Source organism: Symphodus melops, assembly GCF_947650265.1.
Source record: "Symphodus melops genome assembly, chromosome: 2".
In the NCBI taxonomy this organism is placed as follows: domain Eukaryota; kingdom Metazoa; phylum Chordata; class Actinopteri; order Labriformes; family Labridae; genus Symphodus; species Symphodus melops.
In genome coordinates, this window is record NC_136692.1 from 15459605 (window position 1) to 15477827 (window position 18223).

The following is an 18223-nucleotide window of genomic DNA, read 5'->3' on the forward strand; positions in this document are numbered from 1 at the left end:
AAGAGCGACGTGGAGTCCAACATTTTCACACAATAGATTATAGCCAGTTGTTATGAACTTGTTTTTTGTTTTTGTTTTCTGTTTTACCAAACTTATTATTATTTTTGACACAAAGTCACTTGATCAAAACATTCTGTTTTCTGTGCTCTAGTAAATACCTTATGTGCGCTATAAATTATTAATAAAAGTAATATTATAAAGGTCTCTTTGGAAGATGTCACTGTGTAGTTTTGCTCCAACTCCAAAACAACAAAGAAACGACTTATACAGGGCGGGGAGGCTGTCACTTCTGCAAACTTTCAACCACAAACAGATCTTCTCACCACACAGACGTTATAGTACAAAAAAAATAACTAAACTGACGTTTATAAACATCTCTTGTACTTACCTATAGAATCTTATTCCTGTGTTTTTCCAGAGTAATCCAGTCAAAGAGAACGGAGCGGCTTCAGGTCAAACACTCCTTTTTAGTCCTGTTTGGTACTCCTGCTTCTAGGTAACACTAATGAGCTCTACATTTCAAGGTAAAAAAAAAACAGGTGAATGTGGGTTGGGCAAAGAGGCCAATCCACTCTGGTCTTAGTGACAAAGAACCCTGTACTGTACAGTATATGGTCTGTGTTGTGTTATTTGCACTAACACACCCACATAGGTGCCATAGCTTGTAACTGTTTATCTCCTATCTATCCATTGTGTTAAGAGAAATTAAGAGGGTGTACCTGCACAGTGACTGCTGACTATGCAGAAACAGGTTATGCGTTCAGTGTCTTGCACAACCTTTCATATTGCTTGGCATCACAGTGAATAAACCTACAAGTTTATTTGTCTTCTTACAGTTATGGTGCTTTGATGCCATTATCAAATCAAGCCAGAAACTGAGAGAACAGGTCACTACTTGCATGTAATCTTGGTAATATGATGTATGACAGAGCAGAGCAGGAAATCTAGCTCCACATTGCCATCTGATGGGCTAGTAGAAACAAACAGAAAAAACAGGACAGCAGCCGGGGAGTCAGTAGAATGCAGAGAGAAGTCTTACACATATTTCAGATGGAAACAAGATCACACCCGTCTGTACAGTTAGCCTATTATCCTAATTTGTATTCTTTCTCATATTTTTGGTTGTCTAAATGAATATGTCATCTGATGCAGCTACGTTAGAAAGTCAGCTTTACACATCTACATCTTTCACACTTTATATGAAGTTGCTATGGAATTCAGAGCAACTTAAAATATGATAAAAAAACCCCTCCATACTTACATTAGTTAACAGACTATAAAGTGTAGGCATCTATGAAGCTGTAGTCTAAGGTCAATGTAAAGATTTAACAAGACTAAAAGATGCCAGCCTAACATGTCTAAATGACGTCCACTTCAACAATATTGTTTTTTCAATAGTATTTTTACAACATTACAGTGTATTTATAGAAGGCCTATCTGTGACTGTATATTTACAGAGTAAATAAACTAAAAAAAGCTTGTAATTATTTAAATTATTGAACCATATAAATGTTGACTTACCTGATATAAAGAGCTACATGGAGTCCAACACTTTCACAGGATAATCACGTCTTAATCTCCTTCTGAGAGCCAGTTGTTATGAACCTGTTTTTTGTTTTTGTTTTCTGTTTTACCAAACTTATGGGCCTATTATTGACACAAAGTCACTTGATCAAAACATTCTGTTTTCTGTGCTCTAGTAAATACCTTAAGTGCGCTATAAATTATTAATAAAAGTAATATTATAAAGGTCTCTTTGGAAGATGTCACTGTGTAGTTTTGCTCCAACTCCAAAACAACAAAAAAACGACTTATAAAGGGCGGGAGGCTTTCTCCTGTGTAAAGAACATATCTCTCATCTTTACTGTCAGAAAACAGTAGTTGAAGAAATGTATTTATTCATAACTTAACTCTCATGTTATTGCTTGATAAAAGCTAGAAAACTGTAGAACAGAATTGTATTGTGATATCATATCCTGAGTTGAGTGTACTATTAAATCCCCAGGTCTAGTGTCTTTTGGATATGAAATATAATATAATATAATGCATATTTTTAGATAGATGTGTTCTCGGCATTATTTTTGGTTGTATCATATTGAGATGAGCAACAAAAAAAGGAAGTAAATGTCTGTTAACAGTCACATGACCAGAGTGCTTACATCCAGCTCCGTCTATCGCACGAACACATGTATACCCAGCATGTTTGGAGAACATACTAAGTCAAGCAAGGGCCCGCTGTTTATTTGCCAACACTCAAGCAAAAGCCTCTCAAAGAGCATAAACAAACTGAGAAGTGCATATTCAATGTTTCCATCACAGGAAAAATACTGAAACAGGAGACGTGTTCCAGTGCAGTGATGGTGGCATCTCCATTCAAACCCTCATCACTCACCTGCGTTTTCATCATACGTCACTTTCTACAAGGAGCAATACAGTTAATTGAACTGACTTCTCAAGAATGGGGTCATGACCTTAGCTGCAGGATAACACCAATTAAGTCTTTAGTGAGCAATTAGTAACGTTTTTTTTTTTTGCGTCTGCTGTGATACCAAGTGTGTGCGCGTTAGAGCAGCTCAGACGTGTTGGTCATTTAACCCACGTTTATTGCTTTTTGTGTGAGTTTCTAATTAGAGACATAATTAGGCCAATTAGGGTTTCATAACAGTGTGACGTTTATTTAGGGGATGTGATTAACTCCTAACAGGAGTCGTCTCTGGACATAATAGACGATGTTAGAAAAACACGTGTGTTTTTAAAAGGGGAATGTGTAAATACAGTTTTATGCTGAGACACTTTTAGATGTAACAACCGGATTTTGTTCTTCTTGGATTCCCTGATGTCAGCCTTTCATGGGAGTGAATACAAACATATGTAATTCTTCACCATTGGCTACCTTAGTACAACAGAGTACAATGCAGCCAGAGCTTGTTTATTTAAGGTTAAATGTGTTTTTAGCTGGACAATCTGTCTTTCTTCTGAAACTAATACAGGCTAGAAGACGCTCATTTAGGTCACTCCAAATAAACCCACACACCCACAAAAAAACCCATATCCAATAGAATTGGATTGGGAGGCTTTTTTCAAGGTTTTACATTTTGAATGACATTTTTAGAATATTTCAAAGGGGTTTCTGAAATCATTAGGTGGCGAATAAAAAGGGAAGGCTGGCTATTTGCTTGAACAATCACTCCTCTCCACCTTGTAACCTGCTCCTCAACACCATATGATTCTCTACTTTAACAGGTTGTGAATACGGTCGCCTCGAGCTCCGGCCCTGTGTTTTCCCCATCCATCAATGTCACCCTGCTGAGGCCTCTTTCATTTCTCTTCATCCTGTTGAGAGAGCCCACCACGCTTCACAGTCAAGGACTCGAGTGTTGCGGCGATGACGCAGCTTCCAGTAAGACACCGGCCTCCCACGCCTCATTGTCTTCTCGTGTTGGAGCTCGTCACTGAATCCTTTCATTGTTGATCCTTGAAAAGCTCCACGTTCAGCGTTTCAGTTCTTTAAATCAGAGCCAGTGACAATCAAGTCAGATTTTCATTCAGATATATACTTTAATTTTTATTTTTTTTAAAAACAACTTTCAAACCCATCCATTCATTATAAGGCCTTACAGTGTGTTAGCATTCACACCGCCACTAATTCTCCGCTCTTGTAGATACATTTGACATCTGACAATAACAGCTGTAATCTGGATAACATATATTCACAATCACTCATGACCAGCATCTCTTACACAAGAGTTTACTTGCTGATGTTTTTTTTCAGAGGCTTTTCTTTGCTTACTAGCTTAACTCACAATTTGGTAGCAAGACTTGAAACACCTCAGTCTTTTCCTCCACGCTGGCTACTTGCTGCCAGAAAACCAAGTCCATCCCTTTCAAACCTGAACCCAGCCTGTCCTCCTTCACTGGGGTCCCAGTCCTCCGTGGGTGCTCTGGTTGTCGATGTGATCGTTCCCCCACAGAGAGTAAAACTGACTGAAGTCCACGTAAGGCGGGACCCGGCCCGTCTCGTCGGGCTGAGCGGCCTGGCTGCCTCTTTGTCGGAAAAGGCTCCCGTCTCCTGAGCTGGAGCTGGAGCTCTGCGTCTGGGTGTTGGTGGACTGGAGGGTGGCTGTGGGGCTTTGGCTGCTGGGGAGAGTGGAGGAGTAAAAGAGGGAGGAGGGGAAGGGCGGTCGGTTGGAGGAAGAGGAGAGCGCGGGTACGAGAGAGGGGATGGACGAGGGAGACGTTCGGGCATCCGAGGAGAGGAAGGGATCCACATGGTGGGTGGAGAAGCATTGCAGGGAGGTGGAGAGAGGGAGGGCGCGTGGAGGGGGAGAGGGAGGGGTGGAGGATAGAGAGAGGAGAGAGGTGGAGAGGGGGAGAGGAGAGAAGGGGGAAAAAGGGAGTTCAATTATAGGCTGCAGGATGTCGACGGACGCTTGGCAGGTAGCGGGATTGAACATGCTGAAAAAGGAGAAGCAAGGACAGCAGAGGAGAAAAGAGGGGAAGAAAAGTGTGCACATGCTGAGAAGAGAAAGCAGCAGCCAGGAGCACAGTCCTACTCGTGTTGAATGTCCCACAGGTAGACGTAAGCAAGATCTGGTGCATTTCAAGCATGCTGCGAGAAGGTCTAAAAACATTATGCTTTTGAAGGAATCGTACATTTAACTGACGTAAAAACCAGACTTGAATTGTTACATGTTGATATGAAACCGTCTTTGCTGCTTGCTGAGTGCTTTTGTTGTTGTTGTCATTATGGGATTCTAAATGGTCTTGAAAGCACTCTGCTGACTTTGCCCTTGACAGTGCCATTATTCACATCCACCTCTCAGAGCTGCCCCCCCCCCCCAACCAAAAAAATAAAATAAAATAAATAAATAAAAACCCATCTGTAGTACATTTTATGCTTAAAATGTTGAGAAAGAGAGAACTGCATGTAGGTTAGTGAACTACAGGTGATCCACAGATAACACTGTCATTTAAGATTAGAACAAAAAAAAAGAAAAAGAAAAAACTTGTCAGTAATATTGATCTCTTCATGCTAAAGTAAAGGCCATGTCTGTCATTAGTGCTCATGCAAGAAAAGGAGATAAGCTCGATGTTTTTTTTTTTTTTTTAAATAATCATTGAAAACAATTGTGGGAGGACTTTTCAAAGCGGCCCCCTTATAGGAGGAACTCGCCTCTGTCTTTTGGGGGAAAAAGCAGCTTTCTGCAGTAAGATCACCACTAAAGGACATCAGAAGTCATCAGACAGGAAGTGATGCAGAGGAGGCGCTGGAGATCGATGCAGCTTTGTTCGGGTCTACAATGGCGGTCGCTTTATTAAAGCCTCATTGACGAACAGCTGAGCCGTGATTGACGGGGGGTCAATCACGCCCCGGACTATGAATAATTATTATCCTTCAGAAAATCAGGCCTCTCTAGAAACCAACAACAGTGACATTAGCAGGTCTACATACTGTCTGTGCTCCACATCAGAAGGACGCTGACACTGTCGTTGTGACTGACTGCCAGCGGCCTCTTACTGTTGAACAGGACAAGGATTGAGAACAACTGGGAAAAGCCTCTCTCCTCTGGCTGGAATGGGGCCACTTTGGAGGCCTAGCGGTGCAAGAAAAAAAAAAAGGCTCTCCAGTGAAGAGTTTTTTTTTTTTTTTTTGCTGCAACACCAAATCAAACCAGCGAGGCTGTGTGCTGGCCAATGAAATGTACACACGTGCACTATCCTGTTTACTTTGTAACGTGAATGCAGTTTATCTCACGATTTTTTTTTTTTTTTTGGGGGGGGGGGGCCTTCTCACAAGCTCTACGACGAATTAATCTGATACTCCGAGTGCACTTCCTGTCTGGAACATAACTTCTGTGTACTTGGGTTTCGCAGAATGCCGTCAAAAATCACGGGTAAACAATCCACAGAAGTATTCCTTATTGAATAACTTGAAAATGCTTTCATTCTCCTCGTCTTTAAGCTGAATGTTGAAATACTTTTGCAGCTGGACCTCGCCATTCGCTGTCATCTGCGAATACACACACACACACAGCGGCAGAACAATAGGGAGGTGAACACCATGCTGACACATAAATAAGCACTGCAGTGGGAGGGCCAATCAAGCTCAACCTAAAATAAATACAGCAAGGGAGGGATGAGGGAGTCGAGAATCGTGCTTATCTAAATTACACCCAAAATAAACTTGTGAGTAGAGAGGGGAGGAGTGGATCCAAAATTAGGCTCACACAGAAGCCGCAACAGAAGCAGGAAAGCAAAGTTTATGGATAGAGTAAACAACATCAGAGGTTCCCACCCCCCAACCCAAAAAATAAAACAAATAAAAAAGCTTGTTCAAAGCACGCACAGCAAGAAATCAAGCCGGTCCCAGACGAAGCCCAGCGTGAGGACGGAGCGATGGTAAAGAGAAGGACAGCTTACCCTGGTGTGGGCGTTCCTTCCTCCACAGTGGAGGCTGTGTTGGTTCCGTTGGTGAGGGTACCTTGAGAGGGCATGACCAGTGAGAGGGTGACACTGGTTTTACTGGTGCTCTGGCTGTTGGAGTAGGGAATTGACACGGGATAGATACGCCCACCTGTAACACGGATAGAGCAGTACTATCCTTTATGTCGGGTCGTCATCCATTTGAGGCCCGAGAAAAAACCCCCCAAAAAACGATTCGAACCGAATGTGCAGCCTCAGCATTTAAGTGGTATTTTGAAATCTTGGAGTAAATTGGATTTTTTTTTTTTATCTCTCCGTCTGGACTTGTGTTATTTTGGCTCTGTGAGGATATCAGAGCAGGACGGATAGATTTAAACAAATCCTCGTCTCAGAAACTTTAAAATGCAATAAAATCCAAATCCAACAAGATGTTTCAATCTTTTTAAATATATATATATATATATATATATATATATTTTTTTTTTTTAATTTTTAAGACTTCAGCAGTAAGTAGACTTGTCTAAATAAAAGCTGAAGAATAGCTTCATCTGGCACAACTTCCTGTTCACAAGCTTGTTGAGTCAAATACTGCAGGCTAAGGCTCTGTGTCCACTTAGCGTTTTTTGTTTTGTTTTGGTTTTTTTCGGGCAGAAAAAGGGCTGGTTCGACTCTCAGGAGTGTTTGCACTCTGAACGTTTGTTCGCTGAGAAGAAAAGTGCTGCACAAGCTAAAATGCAGACAGCCGATTGGCTTAAATTATTTATTTGACGCCTGTTGCCTCGACTGCCTTACAGTCAAGTTCAAGTTTTTTGTAAATAAACAATTTATCTTTATTTTCTAATTCTTTATTTCCAGCACCCAATAGAAAGTAGTAACATTAAAAAAATTAAAAAAAAATCCCATCATTCAAATAAATAAAGCAGCTGGTTTTATCCTGAATCTTTTCTCTCTAGATTGTTTCTTTTGTCCATCCTTGCCTCCTACTTATATACTGAACAGTTACAGTTACGAGTGTTTGACTTATTCTGAATCATGGAGTTTAAAGTTTGCTCAGTGGTTTGTGTGAATCTGTCTCACACGTCTTCTTCATGCATAAAAAAAGCTTTTCTGAAACAAACGTGGAAATGTTTGATGGTGTGGATAGTACGGAGGTCGCCATGTTTTTCTACAATCTAAACAATACCCAGAATGCACTTTCCTACCCTGCGTTGGTGTTAGCGCTCCGTCAGCCAGCGGATAGTTGATGGTGCGGATGAGCAGGGTCATGTCCTCGTGCCGGGAACAGTAAGTCGCCCTCTGACGGCCAGACACGTAGACGTCGTGGTGAAGCCGTTTGACTCGCTCCACCACCGACTGAGCTGCCGCCTCCAGGCTGCTCTGCTGGGCCAGTTCTGCTGCTACCATGGCAACGATTTCCTTTAACATGGAAAGCAGAGGAGAACAGGAGTCAGAGATGGAGAGATGTTATGGATTATAAAAGATGAGGAGGGTGAAAAGAGGCCGATCGGAGAAAAAACAATTGAGGGGGAAGAAACTTGAATTGAAAATGGGGCAAGAAAAAGATAAAGAACTCAAAAAAAAAAAAAAGTACAACACGATGACCTTAATAAAAAAGAGATAAGAAATTGTTTGGGTAGAAGTAAAAAAGTAAAACGATAAAAAACAAAGTGAAGGGAAAGTGGTTTTGGTCGTCAGTGTAAATCTGCTAACCTGATTAGCTTGTTCGGCGCCATGGGCCGACTCAAGGGCATTGATGAGACCCTCTGACATCAGCAGCAAGAAACCCGTCACACTGTCCAAAGGCTGGCTGCCATGAATCTCCGGCTCTGCAATGATTGGCCCCGTCTTGGCCGCACTGATGGTGGAGGAGGACAGGAGGAGATCGATACATTAGCAGACGCATTATCAAAGAGAGGAGGAGGAGGAGGATAAAAAGCAGAGAGTGGAGGGAGGAGGCGACGTGAAAAGAGAGCGAGGAGGGGGTGAGGCAAAACGGAAAAGATACAGTAAATGCACCTGGACTAAACACAATCAAGCTAATGTGACGGATCAAAACGAATCACTTGCTGTACATGTGGCCTGCATCAAAAATATGGAGGGAGAGGGAGAGAGGGAGAGAGGGAGAGAGAGAGAGAGAGAGAGAGAGAGAGAGCCCACCGGATCATGATAACTTCAAGAAGCTGAGCTGGTGGTGAAAGCAGGGCAGAGTCTGACCTGATAATACAGAACATTCTGTGGAAACAGAGCCTCCACTGTGTAGCCAGAGCTGCATGTACACAACGTTACCAACGGACAACTTATCAGACTTGGACATGATCAGACTTGGCCCCAGTTCCATATTAAGCCCACAGACTAAAGGGGCGGGGCTTGACGTCAGGGGACATGTAAGTATCGCATCTTTGAAAAAGCGAGACGTCTTCTGTCGGAATATTTGCGCTTGTGAGCTCACGAGATGAGGACGTAGCTGAAGAGAGTGAGGAAATGTTGCTGGGAGGACAACAGGCGCGAAAAAAATAAAATAAATAAAGGTGCGCGACATATCCGGTGCTGCGATGCGAGCGCTGTTTGAATTGCACCAAAACATGATCATCTTTCTGTTTGTCAGATTACTGGACATCATGTTAGGGTTAACATGAGTTCACATTATATTCCCCTGTGCCGTCTGCGAAACCACGTTAACGTGTTATCTGTCTTTTGTATTCTTCTGCAAAACAAGAACCTCTCAGACCGCTCCCAGGGAGACACATTGGAACATCTGCTCGGTCTTTTTCATCATCACAACAACACATTTCTAAAACGGAGCTGCCCTCTCAGTCAGATCGAAAGAAAGTTCTTGTAAAGAAATCTGGATTTTCTTTTCTTTTTTTTCTTCTTCTTTTTTTTTGTTAAAAAAATTGAAAAAGAAAATGTGTAATTGTAACGTACATCGTTTGGTTATCATGTGTGTGTATGGCTCGTCGATGCAGAACAATACGTAAATGACATAAACGCGAAGCGGCTGCGTGGCTCGGTGTCGACGTCTTCACCTGAGTAAGTCGATGTCGTTGTAGTTGAACTTGACCCTGTAGTCTCCGAGCCTCCTGGTGCTGCTCTGACCAGCGATCTGCCCCGCCTGTTTCACTCGGGCTGAATCCACGCCTGTTTAAGAAGCAGAGAGGAGGACAGAGGGAGGAGCTTACATTAAGGATTGCTGTATGATGATATGGGGGTGGGGGGGTTATGAAGAATGAGAGGATAAAGCAATAAGACAAGAGCAATCAGCAGAGGCAGGAGGTGGGAGTGGGAGGATGGGGGAGTGGGATGTATGAAAATATGAGGGAGGGGAGGTCACCTTCAGCGAAGGTTAATGGAATGACTGCAATTTCATTTGAATCATTGGATTGAATTGGAGAAGGGCCTGAACAACGGAATCATTATGAGAGAGGAGCAGCAAGAGAACAAAGAGAGACAGAGAGCGCTGCCTCCTTGTCTCCTCATGTGGAGTGAAACGTTGCTGAACAATGCAGCTAATTCTCCGTTCCGTTCGTCACAGGTTCCAGGCCGCACCCGACGCCTCTCCTGCAAAGCTCATCGCGATGTACGTTACCTCTGCTACACGAGACCACTTAACTTTAGCGAGGCTGTCCCACCGTGGACGGATGGCTGCATGTGAGTCTATAACAGCGGGGCTAGGCTAATAGCTGCGTCTCTATGGTGCATCCTGCACAAAACACAAGCTATTCCTGTCTGAAGCAACACATGCTGCTGTGCTTATTAGATACTCATGTGAGCAAGAAAGTGTTTAGTCATCTCTCATTGCCACACGTTTTGTTTTAGAGTCAAAGGAAACTGAAATCAAAGTTGTTAAAAAAAAAAACATTTTCAAAAGATTTTTTTTCAGACTTTGGTCTAAAACTGATCGTTGGAGCTTAGCCTGAACGATTCGAGACAAATGTTCAACATCGAGATGACAATAAAAAAGTGCGATAAACTAAGAATGAGTACGAGCCATAACTCCTGGTTGTATTCTACACACACAATGCATGTGTTTGGTATGATCTCATGCGAGTCTGAGCCTCATGAGCCTCCCACCAAAGCTGTTCTCCTTCCAGACAGTGAGGTTGTTTAAATCTTGTTTCGCCACAGTTCTGAGCATGCTCAGGCTGGGTGGTAAAGGTATCTTACAGTTGTTGACAACTCGGTGGGACTTCGTAACGTTTAAACGTCAAACATTTAGTCAAATTGAGCAACGTTGATTCTTTGTTTGTTTTTGAGCAGAGCGACAACCAGTCAGTAAAGTAAGCACGAAGCTACGCCTGCTACTCGCACACAGCCTGTCACAGAGGGTCCGTCCGTCTTTGTTCAGTCTCTGTCGCCTACGTTTGTGAACGTCTAACTGTCTGAGTGTCTCACCCAGTGCAGCCAGTCTCTGCAGCTCGTCTTCATTGTCAGTGCTGTGAGGCCGGCCGATCTGGAGAACCTGGTTCTGCCCGTCGCTGCTCGACTTACACAGCAGAGCACGGTTTGTACCTGGAGACAGCACACAAACATAAACAAGACATTTTTATATTACTGTGATGAAAACATGATGCATGTAGTCAGGTTACTGAAGGCTGTGACAATGTGGTATTACACTTCTCGAATTATAAACAATGCAAATCGCTTAAATGCCTGTGTACTTTATTCTCGTGCTTATAGTGATCGAAGGTGGATGTCACCATTAGCTTTATTCATCAACAGACTGCAGGTGAGTGTACATTTCATAACAGAAGCAGAGGCTAATACTCTGGACTGATAACGACATGATCACTTACATAAACAAAATGGGTTGAATAAAGACAAGCCACGCTTCAGACATCCGCGGTCTTAATTAGCTTCATCTTTCTTTCCCTAAGAGGTGGATCCTGGGAATGACTCGGCGTGTTATGTGAGTCAGCATTTTTTAAACTTTTAAAAGACTGTTTAAGACCAGAAAGAGAAACACAGCATCAAGTAAAAAAATAAAAATAAAAACACTTGAGAGTTGCACAGCGATCAGAAAGGAAAAGAAACCTGGAGATGGTTTGAAGGTAATAACGTTGACTTGAATGATTTTTTTTCGATGACACTCTCTGAGAGGATTTGGACCTTCTGATTTGTCACACGTTCATGAGGCGGGGACAAATCGTCTGACTCACAACCTGCCCCGATGACTTAGTGGAGTTAAATAATGGCCTTCGAATGAAGATTAGATGGAGTCCAACTCCTGTTTTATATCAACATGTACTTCTTTTAAATGACCCCGTTTTCACACTGTGATCCTATCTTTAATGACCAGAGAGGTGAGGACAGCCGAACATATAAACTACAGGTTTGGAACAAAAATTAAATAAATAATAAACAAACCATGACTCAAAGCTTCAATAACATCTGTCCTTAAAAACTATGTGAGAGGTCGTCCTGACAGGACCGCCTTTTAAAGTCTGTAAAGAGCTGCTGCTCTGATATTTTAAAGAGGCCCTTCAATAAAGCTCACTGTAATAAAATCCTCTCTGTGAGGCCCTGAACTTCAGCATGAGTAAACCCTGTGTGTTTAACAGGAAGTTCATTGTGTTTGTAAAGTCCAGGGATGAGTGCGTTGGTCTCTAACCCTCCTGGTATACTTGGTGAGAATCCTCATGTTCCTATGTGCAAAGCTTTTACACATGAGACAGGAAAAGCTCGCCACGTCTGTTTTTGATGTGCCTTATAATCATCCGATCAGAATGGGCGCACCTCAGGACCTTTTCTTTTTCTCTCTCTCTCTCTCTTCGTTGAGGATTCTGAGTGTTAGAAACACGGGCAGGTGAGAGACGCTGCATGGAGCAGGAGAACATTAGCGATTGTGAGCGTACTTTATTTAGATATATGAACCCAAAAAAGGGCAATAATAAGGGACCTTTAAACTCCTGACCCCATCACAATAGACCAATGAGGAAGGAGTCCTTCTTTCTACTTGGCTGCTAATTAGTCGGCCCCATTTTCTGCTCAGTGCCTCGATCTGCAAGACTAAAGACAAGGAGATCCCAGTGAGAGGTTGAATGGCTTTTTTTCTCTCGACCTGCAAAAAAAAAAAAAAAAAAATCTAAAATGCAAGACAGGAGAGTGTGAACCTAACAGCAGCCTCGCCAGGAAGCTGAGATTAAATCACGGCTAAAAAGGATTTCTTTCCCGTTGACGGAATTCGAGTAACAATTCACTACTCCCAACTGCAACGACAAGTGCTTTACAGAAGCCAACGGCAAGCCTCAAGGGACAAATGGCTCCAAAAATAGGGAGACGACGCTACGAACACAGAACGGCTCGTTTACTCAGACGCCGGGTCAGCTGTGACGAGGAGCGAAGAAGACCACGTGCCATGTGCATTTGCAATAATCAGTGGCGTTAAAGAAACCTGCAGAGACGGCGACAGGCAGACGAGGCCGGGGTCGAACCAGAACGTCGCTGCGAACAAAGGCTGTGAAAGATGAACGAAGAAGGTTGCAGCAGGGTCGGGGCCGATCTGGAACACTTGTCATTTCATCTAACACTAAACGCTGTGATTTAAAGACTGCTGTAGATGAGCGGCAGCCCTCATGTACCATCTCACTTTCACAGCTGCCTAGGAGGAGATCAAGGAGGTCCATCGACCTTTTTTTCCCCCGCAGTAAAAATATCTATAATTAGTGAGTCAGCGGTTACTCATTCATTAGGAGATGAGCGTTCTTGAGTGTTGAGATTACAGTAAATGCCCAATCCTAGTTTCCTTCATGTTTTGGTAAGTTTCTCTTTTGAAAGGATTTGACAAATCCATATCTGTTTTTCTGTCACTTAAAGTGTAAAGTGAAAACCTGGACAAACAAGCGCGAGTATTTATACGCTAACAAGACTGGCTCAGGACGAGATCATGCTTCCAGCCTCTGCAGGGATTCAAAAACAGTGACCCGTTTTGTAAGGTTATGCTTCGAATCAATGTGATTCCAACAACTGTCTCAGCGCCAAAGAAATCAGAACCTGTGGGAAAATGTTTCTGCTCCCGTGTATAAATAAACTCTCTGCAGCGTAAGTCGAGGAAAAGCTTTCAACTCGTCTGGCTCACGTCGGTTCAGGCTCTTAAGAAAAATGGCAAATTAATGTGTTTTTTTTGTGGGTTTTTTTGCAACCCTTTCCATGTTTGACAACATCTGCATTTATGTCCATGCACTTAATAATCATTACCAACACAATTCAAGGAAAAGCACCATTGTGAAACTTTACATTCTTCTTTTTTCTAAACATCAGTGGTGAATATAATCTGCCCCAGCGTTTCCTGAACCAGTCACTAAAGTCGGGCCTTGAACCAGATGTGTTCCTTTTGACTTTCCACTTTCCTCAAATTGTAACAAAAGTCTCGTCTCTGACATGGATCTTCATAGTTGAGCGACGAGCTCTCAACCAAAACCGGTTGAAGCCTGACATCTACTGGTGCACCTTGAAATGTTTTTGCTGTAATTTTTCCAGTGTTTCTCCGAAGATGAAAGGTAAGGTAAAACTGTGTGTGTGTGTGTGTGTGTGTGTGTGTGTGTGTATACACATACCAACATTAGCAATATAAAGCTTGTTATTGAGGATCAAAGCTACCACAGCCGTCGCTCCTCCTGAGACTTCCTGCTCCAGCTCCTTCAGACGCTCCTGGACCTTCTGACTCTGAGAGGAGTGATGGAATGACACATTCTGAGGAGCCGAGAGGAAGAGAGGAGAGTAGGAAGGAGAGAATAATAAGAGAATTAGAATTGATAAAGAGGATGTTGTGAGTCGCATGGGAGGGGAGGAAAGAAGAGCCGACAGCAGAATAAAATAATTTGAGGTGAATGATGAAAGAGGAAGAGTGAAATAAAGGAAGAGAAGTGGAGGAGGGGGGAAAAAAGAAAAAAAAGAAGGACAAGCAAGAGGTGAGATGAAAAAGGATAAGAGATGAGTAGGAGCAGGAGATAGGAAGAGAGCATGAAGGAGATAAAAACAAGATTATGGAAAAATGGATTATAACCGGATGTTCTTGATGAATCTCAAGCAATGAACAACATTTAACAAAGATGCCCACACCAGCAGCGTGATCAGGATACAACTCCATGTGAAGTGGAAAGAAGGGGGGGGGGGGGAAGCACTGAGACTGGCTCACCTAATGAAATAGGCTGATGAGCCCAATTAGACACATAAAAAGCTCATTCTCCAATGGCTGAGCATTAGCTCACACTAATGCCCAAATCGGTGGTTGCTATGGAAACCGACGGAGAATCCTTGTTCTCGAATTTCGGCCTGATGTGTCAGTATGCTCAGGACAGTTTGTGTGTGTGTGTGTGTGTGTGTGTATGTGTGTGTTTGTACCTCATTGTGTGGTAGGAGGTAGTTGGATAAGTGAGCTTTCTCAGCCAGAGCGTCACCTATGGTCTTCAAGTAGCTCTTCTCCACCACATCAAAGGCCTACAACAACAACAACAACAACAACAACAACAACAAGAGACGTGACTGGATGAAAAACGGTGGACATTATGTTTTAATGTAGTGTTAAACTCAGAAGATTGTCAAAATGCCAGAATCAGATTTGGAATAAAGTAAGAGATCACGTAGAGCTGGCAGGTTGCAGTATAACAGTGCTGTCCAAAACCTTTTTTTTCCTGCGGGCTGAAATTGTCGCGTTAGAATCGCTTGCAGGCCACAGGTTTTTTTAATATTTTAAATAATACTGTAAGGAAACTTTTGTATATTGACCTCTTCAAACATAACGTAAATACACAATAAATAATTACAGTGAGGAACTAGTGTGTTCTAATCTTTTTTAAAAATAGTAAGGCTTTGTAGATCAGAATGTTTAACAAAAAAGCCTTTTAAAATAACAAAATACTTTTGCACTTTGGACACCCCTGCGAGAGCGACTCGCTAGTTGAGCTAAGTCCACTCACAAAACATTATCCTGCTTATTACACTGTACATACTACTACTTTAAATGTATCACTTCAATGAACACATTTCCCTTTACACAATCTCGTGCCTAACTGGAGCAAAACAACACACCAGAATCTGAACACACACACACACCTGTGTGAGGATCCTGCGCACATCGTTGTCAGTGTGACTGGAGTTGAGCTGTCCCAGCAGCAGTTCAGCTGTCAGACACTGAGAGGCAAAACTGGCCACTCTGCTGCCATCGTAACCGTTAAAAACCCCGTACAGGAAACAGCCGTCCTCGCTTCTGATTGGTGGAAAGAGAGCAAAACAAACGTGTGGCTTCTGTTACCCTTCTAGACAACGACAGTGCTGAACAAAGTATCTTCAGGTTAAGGTATTAGGATTGGAGTGTGTTGTGTGTACTTGGGAGGTAAAGTCACTGTATTCTTTAACTGGGTCATTTTCACTACTTCTGTCACTTTAAACGTTAACCTGTGAACTGATCATGTCACTGACTATTTTTACTACTTACTTCCTGATTTTTTAAAAACTCCTCATCAGTACTTTTAGAAAAAAAAAACGACTGTGTTTGTCTGTAAACAAACATCAAACACTAACTTTCCCATTGTTTGGGAGGAGGGGATTTATTTACACATGATCAGACAAGCAAAGACGTGCAGTCACTGAAACAACCTGTTGACCCTGTCGAGCGCATTGCTCTGATTGTGCCCTGCTGAAGACTCTCGTGTTCACACTATCAGTAGTCACATAATGTATTCTGACTCAGAGGTGTAATGTTGATCACTTAATGATTCAATTGAACCTCTGTCAGAGGACGTCCTAAAATGAAGGACTTCCATTACATAACACATGTCAAAGTGTGGTCAAATCCCTTTTAAGTCCTGTGTTATAAAAAAACAGTCCTGTTTAGGTCAAAGAAAAGCCTGTCACCCCCCCCCCCCTTTTTTTTTTTTATTATCAGACAAGGTTCAACTTTTTTTTTCTTATTTCCTTTGTCCTTTAATTTCATGTCACACACACTCGATCTGATTGAGGTGGTTTTGTGTGTCCAGTGTCTCACCTAAAGCCAAGATGTCCGTCCTCGTTGGTGTGGCTTTGACTTCCTTTACCATCAGGGCCGTAAACACAGTTTGGTGCAGTGCCAACCCCACACATCTGACACAGAGGCAGGTCATCTGTCCAGCTCTGATGCTGTAAAGGCAAACAAACAGAAGATTATCAAACTAAACTAATGAATCATTTGACAATAAATTGTCTGTAGTGATCTGTATGCACACTGACCGTTGCAAGGAGTATATGATTTTCTTTTTAAATTATTATTTGGATAGCGCTGCATTTTTAGTATTGTTAGTATTGTCATGATTTAGAAAAAAAAGATATTATGGATGCACAACATTTAAAATGCTGACATGTCTTCACACAATCATTTGCAACAACAACAAAAAAGACGTTCAAAACAGGGTTAGGAAATCGTTTTCTACAGTGATCTCAAATGATGTCTGGTTTGAACTGTACCATGAATGGAGTGTAATCAAAAACTAATAAATATGTTATTGCATACAAGTGTTTCTTGTATACAATAAGAATATTTTCAGTGTTAACAAATGAAGCTTTTGAGGGACTTTGTTCTGTTTTGGTGGATACTTATTTTGAAGAACATGATTGAGGTAATCTAACTTTTTCCTGTTATGACACTGACATAAATAAATAAGGCTAGCCCCAAAATCATCAAGGAAAGACAAAGCCGTTTTCTAGACATCATTACCAAATAAATAAACACACATTGTAACTATGTTTACGACGTGAGTGACAGAAAACTACAAAATATATATTTAGCCATCTCTGAACCTTAGTTAAATGGCATATTATGGGTGAGGCCTGTAGTTAATTCAAAATGTATACCAAAAACACAGTTACCTTCTCCTGTTGTTACCAACATTATATAAAACCAATAAATGGCATTATCTTGAGATGAACTTTGGGGAAGCTAGCTAGCTTTAAGTAAGCCGATAACTAAACCCATCTGTATTAGCTAACATTAGCATCACTACATGAAACCATGCTGAACGAAATAAACTTAAAAAATGACGAACGGGGTGAGGTAAAGGGCACAAATGTGCTTCTCAAGACCAGCTAGACTGGGACTTTACAGGGTCGAGAGAGAAATAAAAGCAGTTTTTTTCCACTCACACTCTGCATCAAATTCCTCCGTTGGGCCGCCATGGTGGACGGTACTCGATGCGTTCACAGATTCGTGGAAAAGTCGGAATTGAAAGTTTCCAGGTGATACCCTTCACAGTGTTACTCATAGACAGTAAACATAATAAGAAATAAATTGTGTTATTCACAACATGTAGTCTAGGCCTAGAGAGGATCTTAAACATTTAACGCAAAAGACTACAATATGCTTACTTTCCGATTCAGTTTGGCCATGGTAATGTTCAAGAAAGATGGCACCACAACCTAAAATACACTTAATGGATTTGGAGACTGGGCTACAGTAAAGTCGTAAAACAAATCTTCAACCTTCATTTGAATATTGCGTGCTCTCTCTCCTTTCATGTCTTGAGAAGTTGTTGTTTGTTTCATTTACATTTGCAAATCTTCAAAGCTAGCAACATTTATGGCCTATGTTTTAAGACAACGGCCTTACAGGCTAATTTGATCTAAATCATGATCGAGTTCTGCCCTCATCAAGAGCAATCCATAACACTCATCTTTTAATTTAGTTTGATTAATGTAACATAAAACACTAGGAAAACCCACTCAGAGCAATAAACCTATCAAATCCTTGCTGGTGATGTGCAGAATTCCCTCGACAATATCGCCACCTTATGGGGAGATTTCGAACTACAGCAACCTTTTGTTAATTGCTGTG

The 18223-nt window shown here is 41.9% G+C and overlaps 1 protein-coding gene across 5 annotated transcripts; it reads right to left on the minus strand.

Moving 5' to 3' along the window:
- Nucleotides 1-3533: 3533 nt before the first annotated feature.
- On the minus strand, nt 3534-17853 carry tab1 (TGF-beta activated kinase 1/MAP3K7 binding protein 1). 5 transcript variants are annotated; one of them, XM_079337442.1, is made up of 12 exons: nt 17758-17853; nt 17536-17636; nt 16406-16536; nt 15475-15628; nt 14764-14859; nt 13977-14112; nt 10816-10932; nt 9450-9561; nt 8134-8278; nt 7626-7839; nt 6421-6481; nt 3534-4137 (listed from the first exon to the last, which is right to left on the minus strand). In XM_079337442.1, the coding sequence occupies exons 2-12, from the start codon at nt 17566-17568 to the stop codon at nt 3912-3914; spliced, it is 1425 nt and encodes a 474-aa protein (XP_079193568.1). In that variant the 5' UTR covers nt 17569-17636; nt 17758-17853; the 3' UTR covers nt 3534-3911. The 5 variants fall into 5 exon arrangements, with proteins under 5 accessions (XP_079193568.1, XP_079193569.1, XP_079193567.1 ...); XM_079337443.1 differs by having other exon boundaries at nt 3534-4134; nt 17758-17852; XM_079337441.1 differs by having other exon boundaries at nt 3534-4134; nt 6421-6574; nt 17758-17850.
- Nucleotides 17854-18223: the final 370 nt, after the last annotated feature.

Bases quoted from the DNA above. Each gene is read 5' to 3' on its own strand.
- tab1 (XM_079337440.1), bottom strand. From the start codon at position 17,568: ATGGCGGCCCAACGGAGGAATTTGATGCAGAGT. The intron at 16,537-17,535 runs GTGAGTGGAAAA...TTGCCTTTACAG, and splicing joins GGAGGAATTTGATGCAGAGT to CATCAGAGCTGGACAGATGA. The intron at 15,629-16,405 runs GTGAGACACTGG...TCCACCAATCAG, and splicing joins GACGGACATCTTGGCTTTAG to AAGCGAGGACGGCTGTTTCC.